At 40.2% G+C, this 16,455-nt stretch overlaps 1 protein-coding gene across 2 annotated transcripts in view; it reads right to left on the bottom strand.

Moving 5' to 3' along the window:
* The window catches only part of LOC126095257 (poly(A) RNA polymerase gld-2 homolog A-like), a 155,247-nt gene that overhangs the window by 44,158 nt on the left and 94,634 nt on the right, over positions 1–16,455 (bottom strand). Inside the window, exon 9 of one of the 2 annotated variants that reach the window (XM_049910013.1) lies at positions 15,742–15,871. The exons of the other annotated variant lie outside the window; for it this stretch is intronic. Coding sequence (XP_049765970.1) covers positions 15,828–15,871 — 44 coding nt within the window. The 3' untranslated portion in view covers positions 15,742–15,827. Of the gene's footprint in view, positions 1–15,741; positions 15,872–16,455 lie in introns of those variants that run through there. 2 annotated transcript variants of the gene reach the window in all.

Genomic DNA, 16,455 nt, shown 5'->3' with positions numbered 1-16,455 from the left:
GAAATTTTGTTAATCCACAATGAGAACTGATTGCGACAACGCGGAATCACTTTGAAAAACTGCTCACTGCTCAACTGATTAAAGTATGACTAGAATGACCAAATCCTGCTCCGAGGTGACAATAAAAATGAAAAATATGCGAAGCCACCAGATTGAGTATAACAACCAACTGCATGTGCCACTCTCTGGAGCTGATATTCAAGCTAAAGCCAAGAGCTTGTATACAGATTTAATGAAAGAAAAGGACTATCCAGCACCTTTATTAGCCACCTCAGGTTGGTTTGATTGCTTCATAACATTAAAATGACAGGAGAGCAGCTGCAGCAGATGAAGTTGGAGCTGAGAAATTTAAAAGAGGCTTAAAGAAGCTGTGACAGAAAAACGCTATACTGCAAAGGAGGTTTTCGACCTAGATGAAACTTGATTATTTTGGAAACGAATGCCTGGCCGCACATTTATTTCTAGTCAAGAAAAAACAGCACTTGGATTTAAGGCTGCAAAGGACGGATGCACCCTATTTTTCACAAGAACTGCTACAGGGGATTGCAAATTATAACTGCTTATCATCTACATCTCTCAAAATCGTAAGGCACTAGAGGGTTCTGACAAGAGCAGACTTCGAGTTCATTGGATATGGGATAATGATTTTAGTGTATTACAGACTTATAATTTCAAGTGTACAAATTTTACATTAAAATGCATTTCGTTAAGATGATGATGGTTATCCTTGATAAAGAAATTCTGCTGCCTTAAACTTAACATGCAAGTACACGAGAACCTAACCTCATATTTTACATATAAAATGAGTCAATTTACATGAATGCAGTAAGTGTGGCAATTCAGTGGAATGTAACAATCGCGTATAGTGTGATTTACCAGTATATGATACGGATATGTAGCTTTAATAGCATCCATCAATTTGACCATTACTGGAATGTGATACTCTCTAGTGACATGATGTCCTGCCTTTGTCATGGTAGTCAGTAATCACTACACCATGACAGTCTAAGAAAACTGGAGCAATATTCTTCATGCAGATGTAATCCAGCATTTTCCTGGTTTTGGGCCACATCATCATCATCATACATCACTTAATCTTTCTGTATCTCTGGCTTTTAATGATGAAATCTTGTTTCATCTGTTATATCAAACACTGGAAAAACTCATTGAGAATTAGTTCAAAGATCTCTAAATAATGTTGAGAAATGTTCATTTGAATGCATTTTTGGTCTATGGTTTACACTCTATGCAGGCCCAGCAAGGGTAATGCTTTGTCAAACATGAAGCATCACTGTAAGGTCAGTGTCACCTAGCTTGCATACTTCGAATCTCATCACCTGTACACATATTTGAAACTCCTGAAGCTTCATCTTCTTCAATAAATGCAGAAGCATGCTTCAAGTTACCACCACATTCTTAACCAGTGATAAGAAAAAGGAAGAATGTTTTAGTACCTAATATGCCTCCAGTGTCATATTTGAGTTAAACTTTTGGAAACCTACTAACTACTATCACAGACCATAACTTAATTTTACACATTTGTCATTAAAAAAAGTTAACCTTTAATCGTATTCCACAGACTGAACAAAAATATCATGTATTGTCACTTAAAGAACTTCCGTGTTATAACATCGCTTTTACACTTAACAAATGGAGCGCGCGCGCCCCCTGATTACAACTATAAAGAAAGATAGACCAACCAGCGGAATACGAATTGGAGGTGCACAATAGAAGAAGGTGAAAAGTTTCAAATATTTGCGAGATGTGATAGTGGGGAAATGAGAGAAATGAGAAAGAGATCAGTGATCAGTGATCATTGCAGACGGGCAGCAGCAGTCCCACGAAGTGTTAAGAGCCTTGTTTGGAACAAAGACATCCCAGAGAGACCCCCCCCCCCCCCCCACACACACACACACACACACACACACACACACACACACACACACACACACACACACACACAGTCTAGCTACAGGGGCCAGACTCCAGAGACAGTGGTCGTGTGTGTGTGTGTGTGTGTGTGTGTGTGTGTGTGTGTGGTTGAAAGCTTACCTGTTTAGCAATCATCTTGGCTGTGTACTAAGTGTTTAAGATGCCTCCTATGATCTTGAGTCCCGCCGACTGTGACGTACGAGCTGTTATGAGATTTCTTAGTGCTAAAGGCCTAAAAGCAATCGATATTCATCGTGAGATCCATGCAGTTTATGGAGAAAACATTATAAACGACGGAATGGTAAGAAAGTAGGTAAGCACAAATTCGCATGATGAACAACGGAGTGGGTGTCCTTCAGTCGTTAATGAAAGTTTGGTGCAGGACGTGGACAATACGGTGAGAGAAAACAGACACTTTACGATTTCCTCCTAGCGGGATGACTCCTAATGTTTCTCATAGTGTTTTGTATGGCATTGTGACCGAGCACTTGAATTACCAAAAATTGTGCGCACGTTGGATACTGAAAATGTTGACGAATGCGCACAAAACCAAACGTTTAGACAGTGCATTGACTTTCCTTGAGCGGTACCACAACAATGGTAATGATTTCTTAAGCCAAATTGTTACGGCCTATGTCACACCAGAATCAAAGCAACAGTCCATGGAATGGCGGCATTCAGATTCACCCAGAAAAGTGAAGTTTAAGCAAACAATTTCTGCCCAGAAAATCATGTGCACAGTTTTTGAGACAGAAAAGGAGTATTGCTTGTGGAATTTCTGCCTCGTAATGAGACAATCAACACAGCAGCTTACTGTAAGACATTGCACAATCTGCATTGTTCAATCCAGAACAAAAGACATGGCAAATTGAGAAAGGGCATCGTTATGCTGCAAGACAATGCCCGTCCGCATGTGGCGAATCAGACCAAAGTTCTCATCACATCTTTTCGATGGGAAACTCGAAATCATCCTCCGTACAGCCCCGAACTTGCGCCCAGTGACTACTATCTGTTACTGCACTTGAAGAAACACTTGGGCGAAACAGTGGTGATGCAGTGGTTACCAAGTCAGGTGGCATACTTCTATGAGGAGGGTATTCAAAAACTGGTACAATGTTATGACAATTGCCTCAATATTGACTGAAATTATATAGAAAAGTAGATAAAGGTACAGGCTTTTATGTAAAAATATCTTAGCACGTCTTTTAATTTCAAAACGGAACTTACTTAAAAAACATGCCTCGTATTTGAAACATGGGTAATTAAGAAAAGTGGTGTAAGCAGATTACAGATGTGTGAAATGAAGTTCCTCCAAAGTGGGTTAGGAATAACACAAAGAGATAGGATGAGGAATGAAGGGTAAGGGTAATAATGAAAGAGGATAAAAACATCAAAGCTAAGATGGTATGGGCACTTAAAGAGAATGGAAAACAAGAGTATTTCCATGATGGTACACGAAATGGAGACTCAAAGTAAACGACTAAGTGGAAAATCAAGAGACAGATGGCTGAAATGTGTGGAGGAATGTGTTACAAAGCCAGAACTGGGCCAGAGTAAACACAGAGAGATGGTGGGAGAACAGGACTAGATGGCAAGACTAACATTCCAAACAGACCCAGCCTGGCACTGGAAACTGTTCAAGATGATGATGATTATGATGATGATGATGACAACGACAATGGTGATATTAATGGAAAATATTTGCACCACCTTCATTTCAGTGCAGGCACTGTTCTATTTATCTCTACTGTAGAGAAACTGTAACAACTGCAGGAATAAATAACTTAAAAGAACAAGCTTGAAAGTGAGCCTGAAAACCAACTAATACTTTTTTTATTAATTTGTGTGTTTATTTCATATAGCAATATGAACAAAGTGAAAAATCAATATCAACAGTGAAGTCATACAACCACCTAATGAGTTTCCATATTTAAGACAACTGAAGACAATTAATGAATGGACAGCAAGAACTACAACAGAAGAGTAAAAATTGCCTGGTGTGCATTTCATAAAATAAGCAGAGTTTGCAAAACTAAGCTTTTCATGTGTCTGAAAAGAGAAGTGTACTATCTGTGTGTCCATCCGTTTTGTCTTAAGGCATGCTAAATACGAAAACCCATAAAAAATGTTTCTCGCAAACATTGTAGACATGCATGTGATTGAGTGCGAGGGGGGAGGGGGGGGGGGGGAGGAGATTACTAGAAGAGACTGGGAAACAAACATATGGATCAGGGAACACACTGGAATGAAAGGCTAAATTACAAGTCAGGTGAATTATACATGGACCAGGGATGTCTCTTACTGTATTTCTAGAGATCACAAAAGGACTGATATTGTGAGCTATTGGAAAATATACATGTGACAGTAGAGAAGCACAGAATTAGAACGAATGTGTATGAAAGGAGACTGTAATATATGAAAGACTGAGGACAGCCTTTACCTAGCAGTGGATTTTGAATAACTTTTAGTGCACTCAATTAAAGGTTTTGGCAAATATGTCATTTACCTTCATTAGTGAGGTCAAAACAGCATCATTGGAATGTCACACAGAACAGTTTTTAAAAATGTATTCCTTTATTCCTTAGAAAGGCATTTTGTGTTAAGACAACCATCTATCAAACATGGAGGAAACTGGGAGAAGAGGTATAATGCAAAACTTGCTCCTCAGCCTCTAATTTTGTAATGGGTTATGCTGTTGCATATGCTGAATAACAAAGCCTAATCTTAATTCCAAATGTACATTAGTAAGAGGAGAAAGAGGCTAGCCAAAGTCAGAACAAGGGTTGATTTGTATTTGCATGATCCATGGAGTGTAACTGTAATACCTTGGTATGTGGAGGAACAAGACTGACTTAAAGTTATAGTACACATTGTCAGTGAAAAATACAACATGCTGACCATTTGCATGATTTTCTTATGCTACTTGATTCTTTACACTAGTGGGTAAGTAGAGACAAATTTTTGTGGGGGAGGGGGGGGGGGGGAATACCTCACTAATTTCCATGTTACACTGATGCTGAGCAACGGATAATGTCTGTCAATTTTTTTTCTTCTAGTATCACATTTATGAAAGTTACTGTTCTCTATCTGTAGTTTTAAACAAACAGAAAATCTACTGGCACCAGAATTACAACTTTTAGCTTAGCTTTCAGATAATGCCATCCTTCAAAGCTAATCATCAAACATCTCTGAACCTTTCAGAAATGCATGTGGTACAATTCAGGAAGCAAAAGAAAAAGACACTTGGAAATTAAAATAAGCTATAAAAATTAGCACATGCAGAAAATGAATCCGTCAAACTTCAACGGCTAAATCTAGATAAGAAATATGCAGCTTCGGTACCTATGGAGTAAATTATATTGTTCTATGCCATAACACATTAGATTTGCCCAGACAGCAATTGCACAGGACTTCCAGGTTTCAGGAAAGTGCACCACCCTGTGAATTAACGATGTGGGCCAGTGAGCCAGCCAGCCTGGATGTGGTTATTAGGCTGTTTCCCATATCCCACTTCAGTTACACAATTCATGAATCTTTCAAAAAATGTTCTCACACCTCCATGTGGGATAACACTAGATGCAGACAAATGGGGTACCCTATCCCATGGGGAGAAGGGGTGGTGAAAGGACAGACATCCAGCAATCCTCTACTACTAACACAGCCAAATCTAGATTAACATGCTGAGTCCATGAAGACATACGATAAAAGGCAGGAAAGAGATGATTCCAGAAGAGATTAGTGAATGAAAATAGGAAAAATGTCAACTTTCTAACATTTTCATGTCAAAAATCTGGTATTATTCACTATGCAAAACTTGCAGAGTTTAGCCATTTAAACAGCAGTGCTACATACAGTAATCCTCCACGATGTATCGAAAATGTGTGCTGCATTGGGACTAATAGCCTCATACATAATCAAATAATTTTTTGGACTTTACTATGTTTGTCAAATATTTGACCTTGTATGGCACTGTTTAATGTGTCTGTCCAACATTGAGAGTGTTTTGAGAGACATTTTGATTGACAGTAGATTTAACAAGCTGGAGGACATTGTTAGTGTTGGTGTTTCCCCACATATTTTAAGTGAAGAAGAATTTTATTACAACCTATCTCACTGTATTGTGAGTTTTCCCAACTATGAAAACTACAACCAAAGGGAAAAACAAAATACGAGTGGCAATCACCAAAATGGTAGAGATGTAACATCTTTCACAGCTATATATTAAGCAGGAAGAGGTTAGACAGAAAATCAGTACTCTACGCACAGCCTACAAATGGGAGTGCAATAAAATAAAAATGCACGAGTTCTCTGATTCTTCTATTGATGAAGTGTATGCTCCCCCATTGTAATATTTTACTGAAGAGTCATGAGAGGATCACGTAGAAGAGAATAACTTTTTGCGTACTTGTGTGTTCTTTTTCAATGAGAAGGCAAAGTAACTCTGTTATTTAAAATCTAATTGTCTGTCTGAAGAAAGCTGATGTAATTGTCAGGTTCTGAGTGTAATATTTACTGTAGCATATATAAACAAACGGTTGCTTCGTCAGGAAAGAGGGAAGGAGAGGGAAAGACGAAAGGATGTGGGTTTTAAGGGAGAGGGTGAGGAGTCATTCCAATCCCGGGAGCGATAAGACTTACCTTATAGGGAAAAAAAGGACAGGTATACACTCGCGCGCGCGCACGCGCACACGCACGCACGCACGCACACACACACACACATACACACACACACACACACACACACACCTATCCATCCGCATATACACAGACACACTGTGTATATGCGGGTGGATACGCATGTGTGTGTGTGTGTGTGTGTGTGTGTGTGTGTGTGTGTGTGTGTGTCGCGCGCGCGAGTGTATACCCGTCCTTTTTTCCCCCTGAGGTAAGCCTTTCCGCTCCCGGGATTGGAATGACCCCTTACCCTCTCCCTTAAAACCCAAATCCTTTCGTCTTTCCCTCTCCTTCCCTCTTTCCTGACGAGGCAACCACTGGTTGCGAAAGCTAGAATTTTTTGTGTGTCTATCGACCTGCCAGCACTTTTGTTTGGTAAGTCCCATCATCTTTGTTATATATATATATATATATATATATATAGAGAGAGAGAGAGAGAGAGAGAGAGAGAGAGAGGGAAACATTCCACGTGGGAAAAATATATCTAAAAACAAAGATGATGTGACTTACCAAACGAAAGCGCTGGCACGTCGATAGACACACAAACAAACACAAACATACACACAAAATTCTAGCTTTCGCAACCAACAGTTGCTTCGTCAGGAAAGAGGGAAGGAGAGGGAAAGACGAAAGGATTTGGGTTTTAAGGGAGAGGGTAAGGAGCCATTCCAATCCCGGGAGCGGAAAGACTTACCTTAGGGGGAAAAAAGGATGGGTATACACTCGCGCGCACACACACACACACACACACACATATCCATCCACACATATACAGACACAAGCAGACATTTGTAAAGGCAAAGAGTTTGGGCAGAGATGTCAGTCGAGGCGGAAGTACAGAGGCAAAGATGTTGTTGAAAGACAGGTGAGGTATGAGCGGCGGCAAATTGAAATTGGAAATTAGCGGAGATTGAGGCCTGGCGGATAGTGAGAAGAGAGGATGTGCTGAAGGGCAACAAAGATTTTGAGACTTACCAAACAAAAGCGCTGGCAAGTCGATAGACACACTAACAAACACAAACATACACACAAAATTCAAGCTTTCGCAACGAACAGTTGCTTCATCAGGAAAGAGGGAAGGAGAGGGAAAGATGAAAGGATGTGCGTCTTAAGGGAGAGGGTAAGGAGTCATTCCAATCCCGGGAGCAGAAAGACCTACCTCAGGGGGATAAAAGGACAGGTATACATTCGCGCGAGCGCTCGCCCACACTCACACTCTCACACACACACACACACACACACACTTGTCACAAATGTGTGTGTGTGTGTGTGTGTGTGTGTGTGTGTGTGTGTGTGTGTGCGCGCGATCGAATGTATACCTGTCCTTTTACGCCCCTGAGGTAAGTCTTTCCGCTCCCGGGATTGGAATGACTCCTTACCCTCTCCCTTAAAACCCACATCCTTTCGTCTTTCCCTCTCCTTCCCTCTTTTCTGATGAAGCAACTGTTTGTTGCGAAAGCTTTTTGTTTGTGTGTCTATCGACCTGCCAGCAGTTTTGTTTGGTGTGTGTGTGTGTGTGTGTGTGTGTGTGTGTGTATACCTAAAAACAAAGATGATGTGACTTACCAAATGAACGTGCTGGCAGGTCGACAGACACACAAACGAACACAAACATACAAACAAAATTCAAGCTTTCGCAACAAACTGTTGCCTCATCAGGAAAGAGGGAAGGAGAGGGAAAGATGAAAGGATGTGCGTCTTAAGGGAGAGGGTAAGGAGTCATTCCAATCCCGGGAGCGGAAAGACTTACCTTAGGGGGAAAAAAGGACGGGTATACACTCGCGCACACACACACACATATCCATCCACACATACACAGACACAAGCAGACATATTTAAAGACAAAGAGTTTGGGCAGAGATGTCAGTCAAAGCAGAAGTGCAGAGGCAAAGATGTTGTTGAATGACAGGTGAGGTATGAGTGGCGGCAACTTGAAATTAGCGGAGATTGAGGCCTGGTGGATAACGGGAAGAGAGGATATATTGAAGAGCAAGTTCCCATCTCCGGAGTTCAGATAGGTTGGTGTTAGTGGGAAGTATCCAGATAACCCGGACGGTGTAACACTGCGCCAAGATGTGCTGGCCGTGCACCAAGGCATGTTTAGCCACAGGGTGATCCTCATTACCAACAAACACTGTCTGCCTGTGTCCATTCATGCGAATGGACAGTTTGTTGCTGGTCATTCCCACATAGAATGCATCACAGTGTAGGCAGGTCAGTTGGTAGATCACGTGGGTGCTTTCACATGTGGCTCTGCCTTTGATTGTGTACACCTTCCGGGTTACAGGACTAGAGTAGGTGGTGGTGGGAGGGTGCATGGGACAGGTTTTACACCGGGGGCGGTTACAAGGGTAGGAGCCAGAGGGTAGGGAAGGTGGTTTGGGGATTTCATAGGGATGAATTAAGAGGTTACCAAGGTTAGGTGGACGGCGGAAAGACACTCTTGGTGGAGTGGGGAGGATTTCATGAAGGATGGATCTCATTTCAGGGCAGGATTTGAGGAAGTCGTATCCCTGCTGGAGAGCCACATTCAGAATCTGATCCAGTCCCGGAAAGTATCCTGTCACAAGTGGGGCACTTTTGTGGTTCTTCTGTGGGAGGTTCCGGGTTTGAGAGGATGAGGAAGTGGCTCTGGTTATTTGCTTCTGTACCAGGTCAGGAGGGTAGTTGATGGATGCAAAAGCTGTTGTCAGGTTGTTGGTGTAATGGTTCAGGGATTCCGGACTGGAGCAGATTCGTTTGCCACAAAGACCTAGGCTGTAGGGAAGGGACCGTTTGATGTGGAATGGGTGGCAGCTGTCGTAATGGAGGTACTGTTGCTTGTTGGTGGGTTTGATGTGGACGGACGTGTGAAGCTGGCCATTGGACAGGTGAAGGTCAACATCAAGGAAAGTGGCATGGGATTTGGAGTAGGACCAGGTGAATCTGATGGAACCAAAGGAGTTGAGGTTGGAGAGGAAATTCTGGAGTTCTTCACTGTGAGTCCAGATCATGAATATGTCATCCATAAATCTGTACCAAACTTTGGGTTGGCAGGCCTGGGTAACCAAGAAGGCTTCCTCTAAGCGACCCAAGAATAGGTTGGCGTACGAAGGGGCCATCCTGGTACCCATGGCTGTTCCCTTTAATTGTTGGTATGTCTGGTCTTCAAAAGTGAAGAAGTTGTGGGTCAGGATGAAGCTGGCTAAGGTAATGAGAAAAGAGGTTTTATGTAGGGTGGCAGGTGGTCGGCGTGAAAGGAAGTGCTCCATCGCAGCAAGGCCCTGGACGTGCAGGATATTTGTGTATAAGGAAGTGGCATCAATGGTTACAAGGATGGTTTCTGGGGGTAACGGATTGGGTAAGGATTCCAGGCGTTCGAGAAAGTGCTTGGTGTCTTTGATGAAGGATGGGAGACTGCATGTAATGGGTTGAAGGTGTTGATCTACGTAGGCAGAGATACGTTCTGTGGGGCCTTGGTAACCAGCTACAATGGGGCGGCCGGGATGATTGGGTTTGTGAATTTTAGGAAGAAGGTAGAAGGTAGGGGTGCGGGGTGTCGGTGGGGTCAGGAGGTTGATGGAGTCAGGTGAAAGGTTTTGTAGGGGGCCTAAGGTTCTGAGGATTCCTTGAAGCTCGGCCTTGCCAAGGTAATCCCATTCTATGTGGGAATGACCAGCAACAAACTGTCCATTCGCATGAATGGACACAGGCAGACAGTGTTTGTTGGTAATGAGGATCACCCTGTGGCTAAACATGCCTTGGTGCACGGCCAGCACATCTTGGCACAGTGTTACACCGTCCGGGTTATCTGGATACTTCCCACTAACACCAACCTATCTGAACTCCGGAGATGGGAACTTGCTCTTCAATATATCCTCTCTTCCCGTTATCCACCAGGCCTCAATCTCCGCTAATTTCAAGTTGCCGCCACTCATACCTCACCTGTCATTCAACAACATCTTTGCCTCTGCACTTCTGCCTCGACTGGCATCTCTGCCCAAACTCTTTGTCTTTAAATATGTCTGCTTGTGTCTGTATATGTGTGGATGGATATGTGTGTGTGTTGAGTGTATACCCGTCCTTTTTTCCCCCTAAGGCAAGTCTTTCCGCTCCCGGGACTGGAATGACTCCTTACCCTCTCCCTTAAAACCCACATCCTTTTGTCTTCCCCTCTCCTTCCCTCTTTCCTGATGAGGCAACAGTTTGTTGCGAAAGCTTGAATTTTGTGTGTATGTTTGTGTTAGTTTGTGTGTCTGTCGACCTGCCAGCACTTTCATTTGTAAGTCACATCATCTTTGTTTTTAGGTATATTTTTCCTTCGTGGAATGTTTCCTTCTATTATAACTCTATATATATATATATATATATATATATATATATATATATATATATATATATATATATATATATATATATATATATATATATATAGAGGGAAAAATATATTTAAAAAGAAAGATGATGAGACTTACCAAACAAAAGCGCTGGCAGGTCGATAGACACACAAACAAACACAAACATACACACAAAATTCTAGCTTTCGCAACCGACGGTTGCATCGTCAGGAAAGAGGGAAGGAGAAGGAAAGACAAAAGGATATGGGTTTTAAGGGAGAGGGTAAGGAGTCATTCCAATCCCGGGAGCGGAAAGACTTACCTTATTCATATTCATATATTCATATCATTAATTTGAACCGAACAATCACGTTTGTTTTTTATATATATATATATATATGTTTCAACTAGCATCTTGTTCTCTTTCTTTAACCAAAAGAAACCACACTATTTTCTTCGTGGGTAGAGATTCTGTAAGCCCGTGTTTCGCCGCTAGGACTGCATAAGACTGAATGTTTCAGAATCTGGAAGCCAAGTGCCATCAGGAGGTCATGACTAGTTTCGGCAGAGTTTACAGTGACAACTGTGTTGTGTGACTGTCACTTTTGCAATGACTGATTTCCATGAACACCATGCGACAATGAAATTCTGCCTTTTTGCTCATAAAAAGTGGAACGAAACCTCTTGAAATGGAAGGATGATGCTATGGGAAAAATGCAAGTGTTTGAGTGGTTTTCATTTCAAATATGGCTGTTGACAAACCTCATTCTGATCACCCTTCCATAGCCTGAACACACAAAAACATTGAAAGCATTTGAGCGATCATCAATGAACAATGCAAAAGGACCACTGAAGAAATTGTGGAGCTGTAGAGAGTGAGTGAGTTCAGTGCAGCAAATTGCGACAAGATTTGGGAATGAAAAGGGTGGCTGCCAAATTCGTGCCACGAATGCTGGCTGCTGAACAAAAATAACATCTTGTGGAAGCATGCTGTACTTTCACAGAAATGTCCTGAAACGATCGTAACTTTTTTTTTTTCAAAAATTATCATAGGTTAACTGAACTTGGTGCTATGCTTACCATCCTGAAACAAAGCAAAAATCAAGACACTGGAAGACCTCCAAGTTCACCTCACTCCAAGAGAGCTCATCATGTGAAATCAAATATTAAAGCAATGCCGATTTGTTTATCTGGTGTGTGAGGAATCATCCATTCAGCGTTTGTTCTGCAGGGTCAGACAGCTAACCACGCTTTCTACATGGAAGTTATGAAAAAAGATTGCCTGAGAGTGTGCAGCGGTAGTGGCCTGATTTATGGCAGATGGGTGACTGATTTCCCCATCATGACAATACGCCTGCTCACACAGCCCTGTCTGTACGACAGTTCTTGTCAAAAATGTTATGACCTCTGTTCCTCGCCCCCACACTCAACCATCATTGTTCCATACAACTGTTTTTGTCTCCTAGAACGAAGAAAGACATGAAAGGAACGTGTTTTGCTGACGCTGTAGTGAAGAAAAAATGGTGGAGGCACCAACAAGCATTACAAAAGACGAATTTAAACTATGTTTTGAAAAATGAAATAATAGTTTAAATAAGTTTATTAAAGCAAGTGGAAAGTACTCTGGAGGTGACTGATGATTTGTGCTTAAAATGTGAATAAACAAGTAAAAAAATATGTAGAACTTGCTGATCCATAAATCGTGCACCAATAATGCAGCCAACATTAAGATACTGAAGCAGAATTGTATTAATAAAGCAGTTGCATGTTACTTCTTTCCATGACTTAACTAAGGCTCTATATAGTACACACAGCTTTGAGGTGCCTTTTATTGAGACACTACTATCCTAACTAGGGCAACCAGAAATCAAATACGAAGTCCAGAAACCCTGTTGAATCTTTAATATTCAGAAACATCCCTCTAGTCAAAAAATAAATTTAGAAAAAGACAAGAGTAGTTTACTTTAACATCAATTTACTTCACAGTAGAAAAAAATTGAAAATATATTAATAACGAAGACGTGTCAAGTTGCAGACAGGCGTGATTAAAGGCCACTCACTTATAGCTCTCGACCACAGTCTTCGTCAGTAAAAAAGTGTGTCCCCTTTACTGGTGAAGGCTGTGGCCAAAAGCTGTGAGTGAGTGTCTTTTAATCGTGCCTGTCTACAACTTGACGTGTCTTTTTTATGGTAAGTAGCAAACTATCTTTTCCTACATTGTTGATATTCCAACCTGGAGTTTCCATTGTTTAAAATTCCTTTATTTGTTGCATTGTATTTTTTGTTCCTGAAGGACAAGGCACTACCCACTCCAAACAGTATATCTACAATAGCAGTTAACACGGGCTTCTGAAGAGTGACATTACATTACTTTGTAGCATGCAATCCACACTTCTTGCACATAGGTTCGTCTACAAACATCAGTGTGGTATTTTTTGCGTCCCTGATCGCAAGTCTTTTCCATTTCTGTTAAGGTTTATTTATCTCCGAATTCATACTTTTGCACATTTGAACTTCAATGCTGATTGTTGGGCTACTCTTACCTCAAGACACTATAATGTACATTTTGAATTTAGAACCAATATAACTTCCATAAGATATGGTTTGTTACTCAATCTCTCCACAAATACCACTTGTTATCAGTCTAAAGACTAGTTTCATGCACTCCTCACACTAGTGTATGCTGTACAAGTATTTATATAACTATTTCACCCTACATTTACTTGAACATGCTTACTGTTTTGACCTTGATCCCATCTACTGCTTTCACCCTCCATAACCCTAACACCCCCCCCCCCCCCCCTTACTTTCAAGAAGAGACATAGTGTAATTGTAAGATCAGTTTCAGTCAGAGATCATTTTTCAATACCTGTTGTTCAGCATTATGAATACAGTACAATTTTCATGCAAAATGGATGTCTGTAAATTGTAGTAAAATACAAGCTAACAGTAGGTCGGTATCTCCCTCTCCCTCGCACACACAGACGCGCGCGCGCACACACACACACACACACACACACACACACACACACACACACGTGAAAATATAATAGTTTTAAATAAAATTTTGTTATGCAAAGGCAGACGCATGGCATGTCAATTACACATTATCCAAAGAATAAAGAAATAAAATGTCAAAGAATTTATATAACACCTATTATAATCTTTGCAATAAAATTTGCAATATATTTTTCTTTTCCCATTCTAGTTGTTCATTCAAAGTGAAATGTTCACACCACGGCAGACAAAACAACTATCTTATCTTTCTCTCATACGTACACAGAAATACAGCTAAATATTTTGAGAAACAGCCACCGAAAATGGATGCAATACTTAATTCGTTAAAAATCTATAGACATAAAATTGGAACTGTAAAATAAGTAGGAGAGAAATAACCTTAATAAATGAAGAGAAAAAAGAAACCAAAATATGCAGTCATAGCACATATCAGACAAAATAAGCTACATCCAAATATACTATGAGAGAGAGAGAGAGAGAGAGAGAGAGAGAGAGAGAGAGAGAGAGTTTTTCCACATCTCCTCCCACACTACTGGACCAAGTTCAATCAAACTTGGTACACACATCCCTTACTGTGAGGCAACAATTGCTGTAGGGGTAAGAACTGTCTACCTATCAAAGGGGTGAAAAGAAGTGTATCCCACGACAAATTCCCAGACTCTATTCATCCAGTATTTGGGAATGAAAGCACTAAGAAACTTGTGAAAACCTTGACACACAATTTCAAACCTTTACAATTTTTCCCCATTTACAATCCCTACAAAATGATGAAAGGAAAAAAAAAAATGTTTATTGCTTACTACTTTTCCGCCATTCAAGCAGTAAAAGTACCGCATGAAGCATGACGTTATAACTTATTACTTGTTTACTACGAACTGTATTCATGACCCATTTTGCAGACAGTATGTACATATACCACTGAATGTAAGTGAAAAATAATGTCATTGTATGACACTTGGTACAGGAGATATGGTACTATAAACAATGAAATGTGTGAAAAACTGCCACATTATGCATTATGTTTAAATTTATTACATCATTGTTACTAACTCTATTTGCAATAAATTTCGCAGACAATATCCATGTATGCCACGTACAATATTATATCATTTTACGACACAGTTCAGGCAATGTATCATCATAAACATTAAGCACAAAGCCAGGTGCCGCATGGTACAAGTAGGAATGCATGGCTATAAATAAAAACTTGGGCAACACCGGAATCTCTGCTAGTATTTAACATAATAGGAATAAAAATTGGTTTTTGGACTGGTAATACAATGCAATCCAATTCAGGACATTAATCTAATACGATACTCCACTACCAACAATCAAGCATACGTAGAATACAGTGCAGCAATTGCAATAAATTTTACATTGGAAAACTGGTAGAAAAATACGTATACAATATAAAGAACGTTGTAACACTAACAAAAAGCAACCAATTGACATTTGCTACAAATTTAAGGAACACAATGCAAGTAATAGACAAAACTGAAAAATATTTCTATTCTACACAAAGCAGAGAAAGGTAGCCATACAGACCTCATGAAAGAAACACTTCTTCACATTATGTTACACATACAAATTTCATCTTGACTGAACAACTTTCAATGAACAACAAAAAACATAATGAAAATTTTGATGATTTTTTATTACAAAGATAATATTCACCATAATGACAATTCTTTGCCATTTTATTTTATATATTGTTTGGATATTTGTATTTGCATCTACCTATCCATAACAAAATATTATTTATAAAAATTATATTTTGACATTTGTTTCATGGTATACATAACACGAACTATTAACAAAAATTTTTAAGTACTGCTTCTATTTTACTATAATTTTCAAACATCCTTTTTGCATAAAAATTGTCCTGTCTTATAATGTTGTCCAACAGGTACTCGAAAATGGTCTCCGACAATCTGGTCATATAATTAAAAATAAATTAAATTATTCAGCATTGTCACATGTTACATAATGTCATTTTTCCAATACATCAACGCTGTGAACACAATCAACAAAAACTTTTCTTTACTTATCCATTCTTTTACTTAATATTAATCCGGTGATGGACTGCAAAAGTTTAATTAACTAAGTAATTAATTTTGGTCAAAAAGGTCTATCTTCAGCTCTTGTGTAAATCCCGTATACTATCAATTTGCATCACTAAATGTATACACTGATCAGCCAGAAGATTAAAACACCAACCTACTACTGATATCAACCCATTCAGGTGACAGCAGCATCATCTGGTGAGGAATGACAGAGAGAGAAGCACGATGCATGTAGTATTAGCGAATGTGCTGTCCATGTGTAGAATGGTGAAGGTGCACATTCTATCTGATTGTGACTGATGTCAGACTGTGACATCCCAGAGGCTCAGCATGACCATTTCGGAAACTGCACGACTTGTCAGCTGTTTGGGGAGTGCTGTGGCAAATGTCTTCAACACATGACAAAACCAAGATGAAACCCGGCATAGACATCATGGCATTGGGCAGACATG

The sequence above is a fragment of the Schistocerca cancellata genome, chromosome 8 (assembly GCF_023864275.1).
Source record: "Schistocerca cancellata isolate TAMUIC-IGC-003103 chromosome 8, iqSchCanc2.1, whole genome shotgun sequence".
Lineage (NCBI taxonomy): Eukaryota > Metazoa > Arthropoda > Insecta > Orthoptera > Acrididae > Schistocerca > Schistocerca cancellata.
Note: the sequence above shows the minus strand (reverse complement) of the source record. Positions and strands in the feature narration are given on the sequence as shown.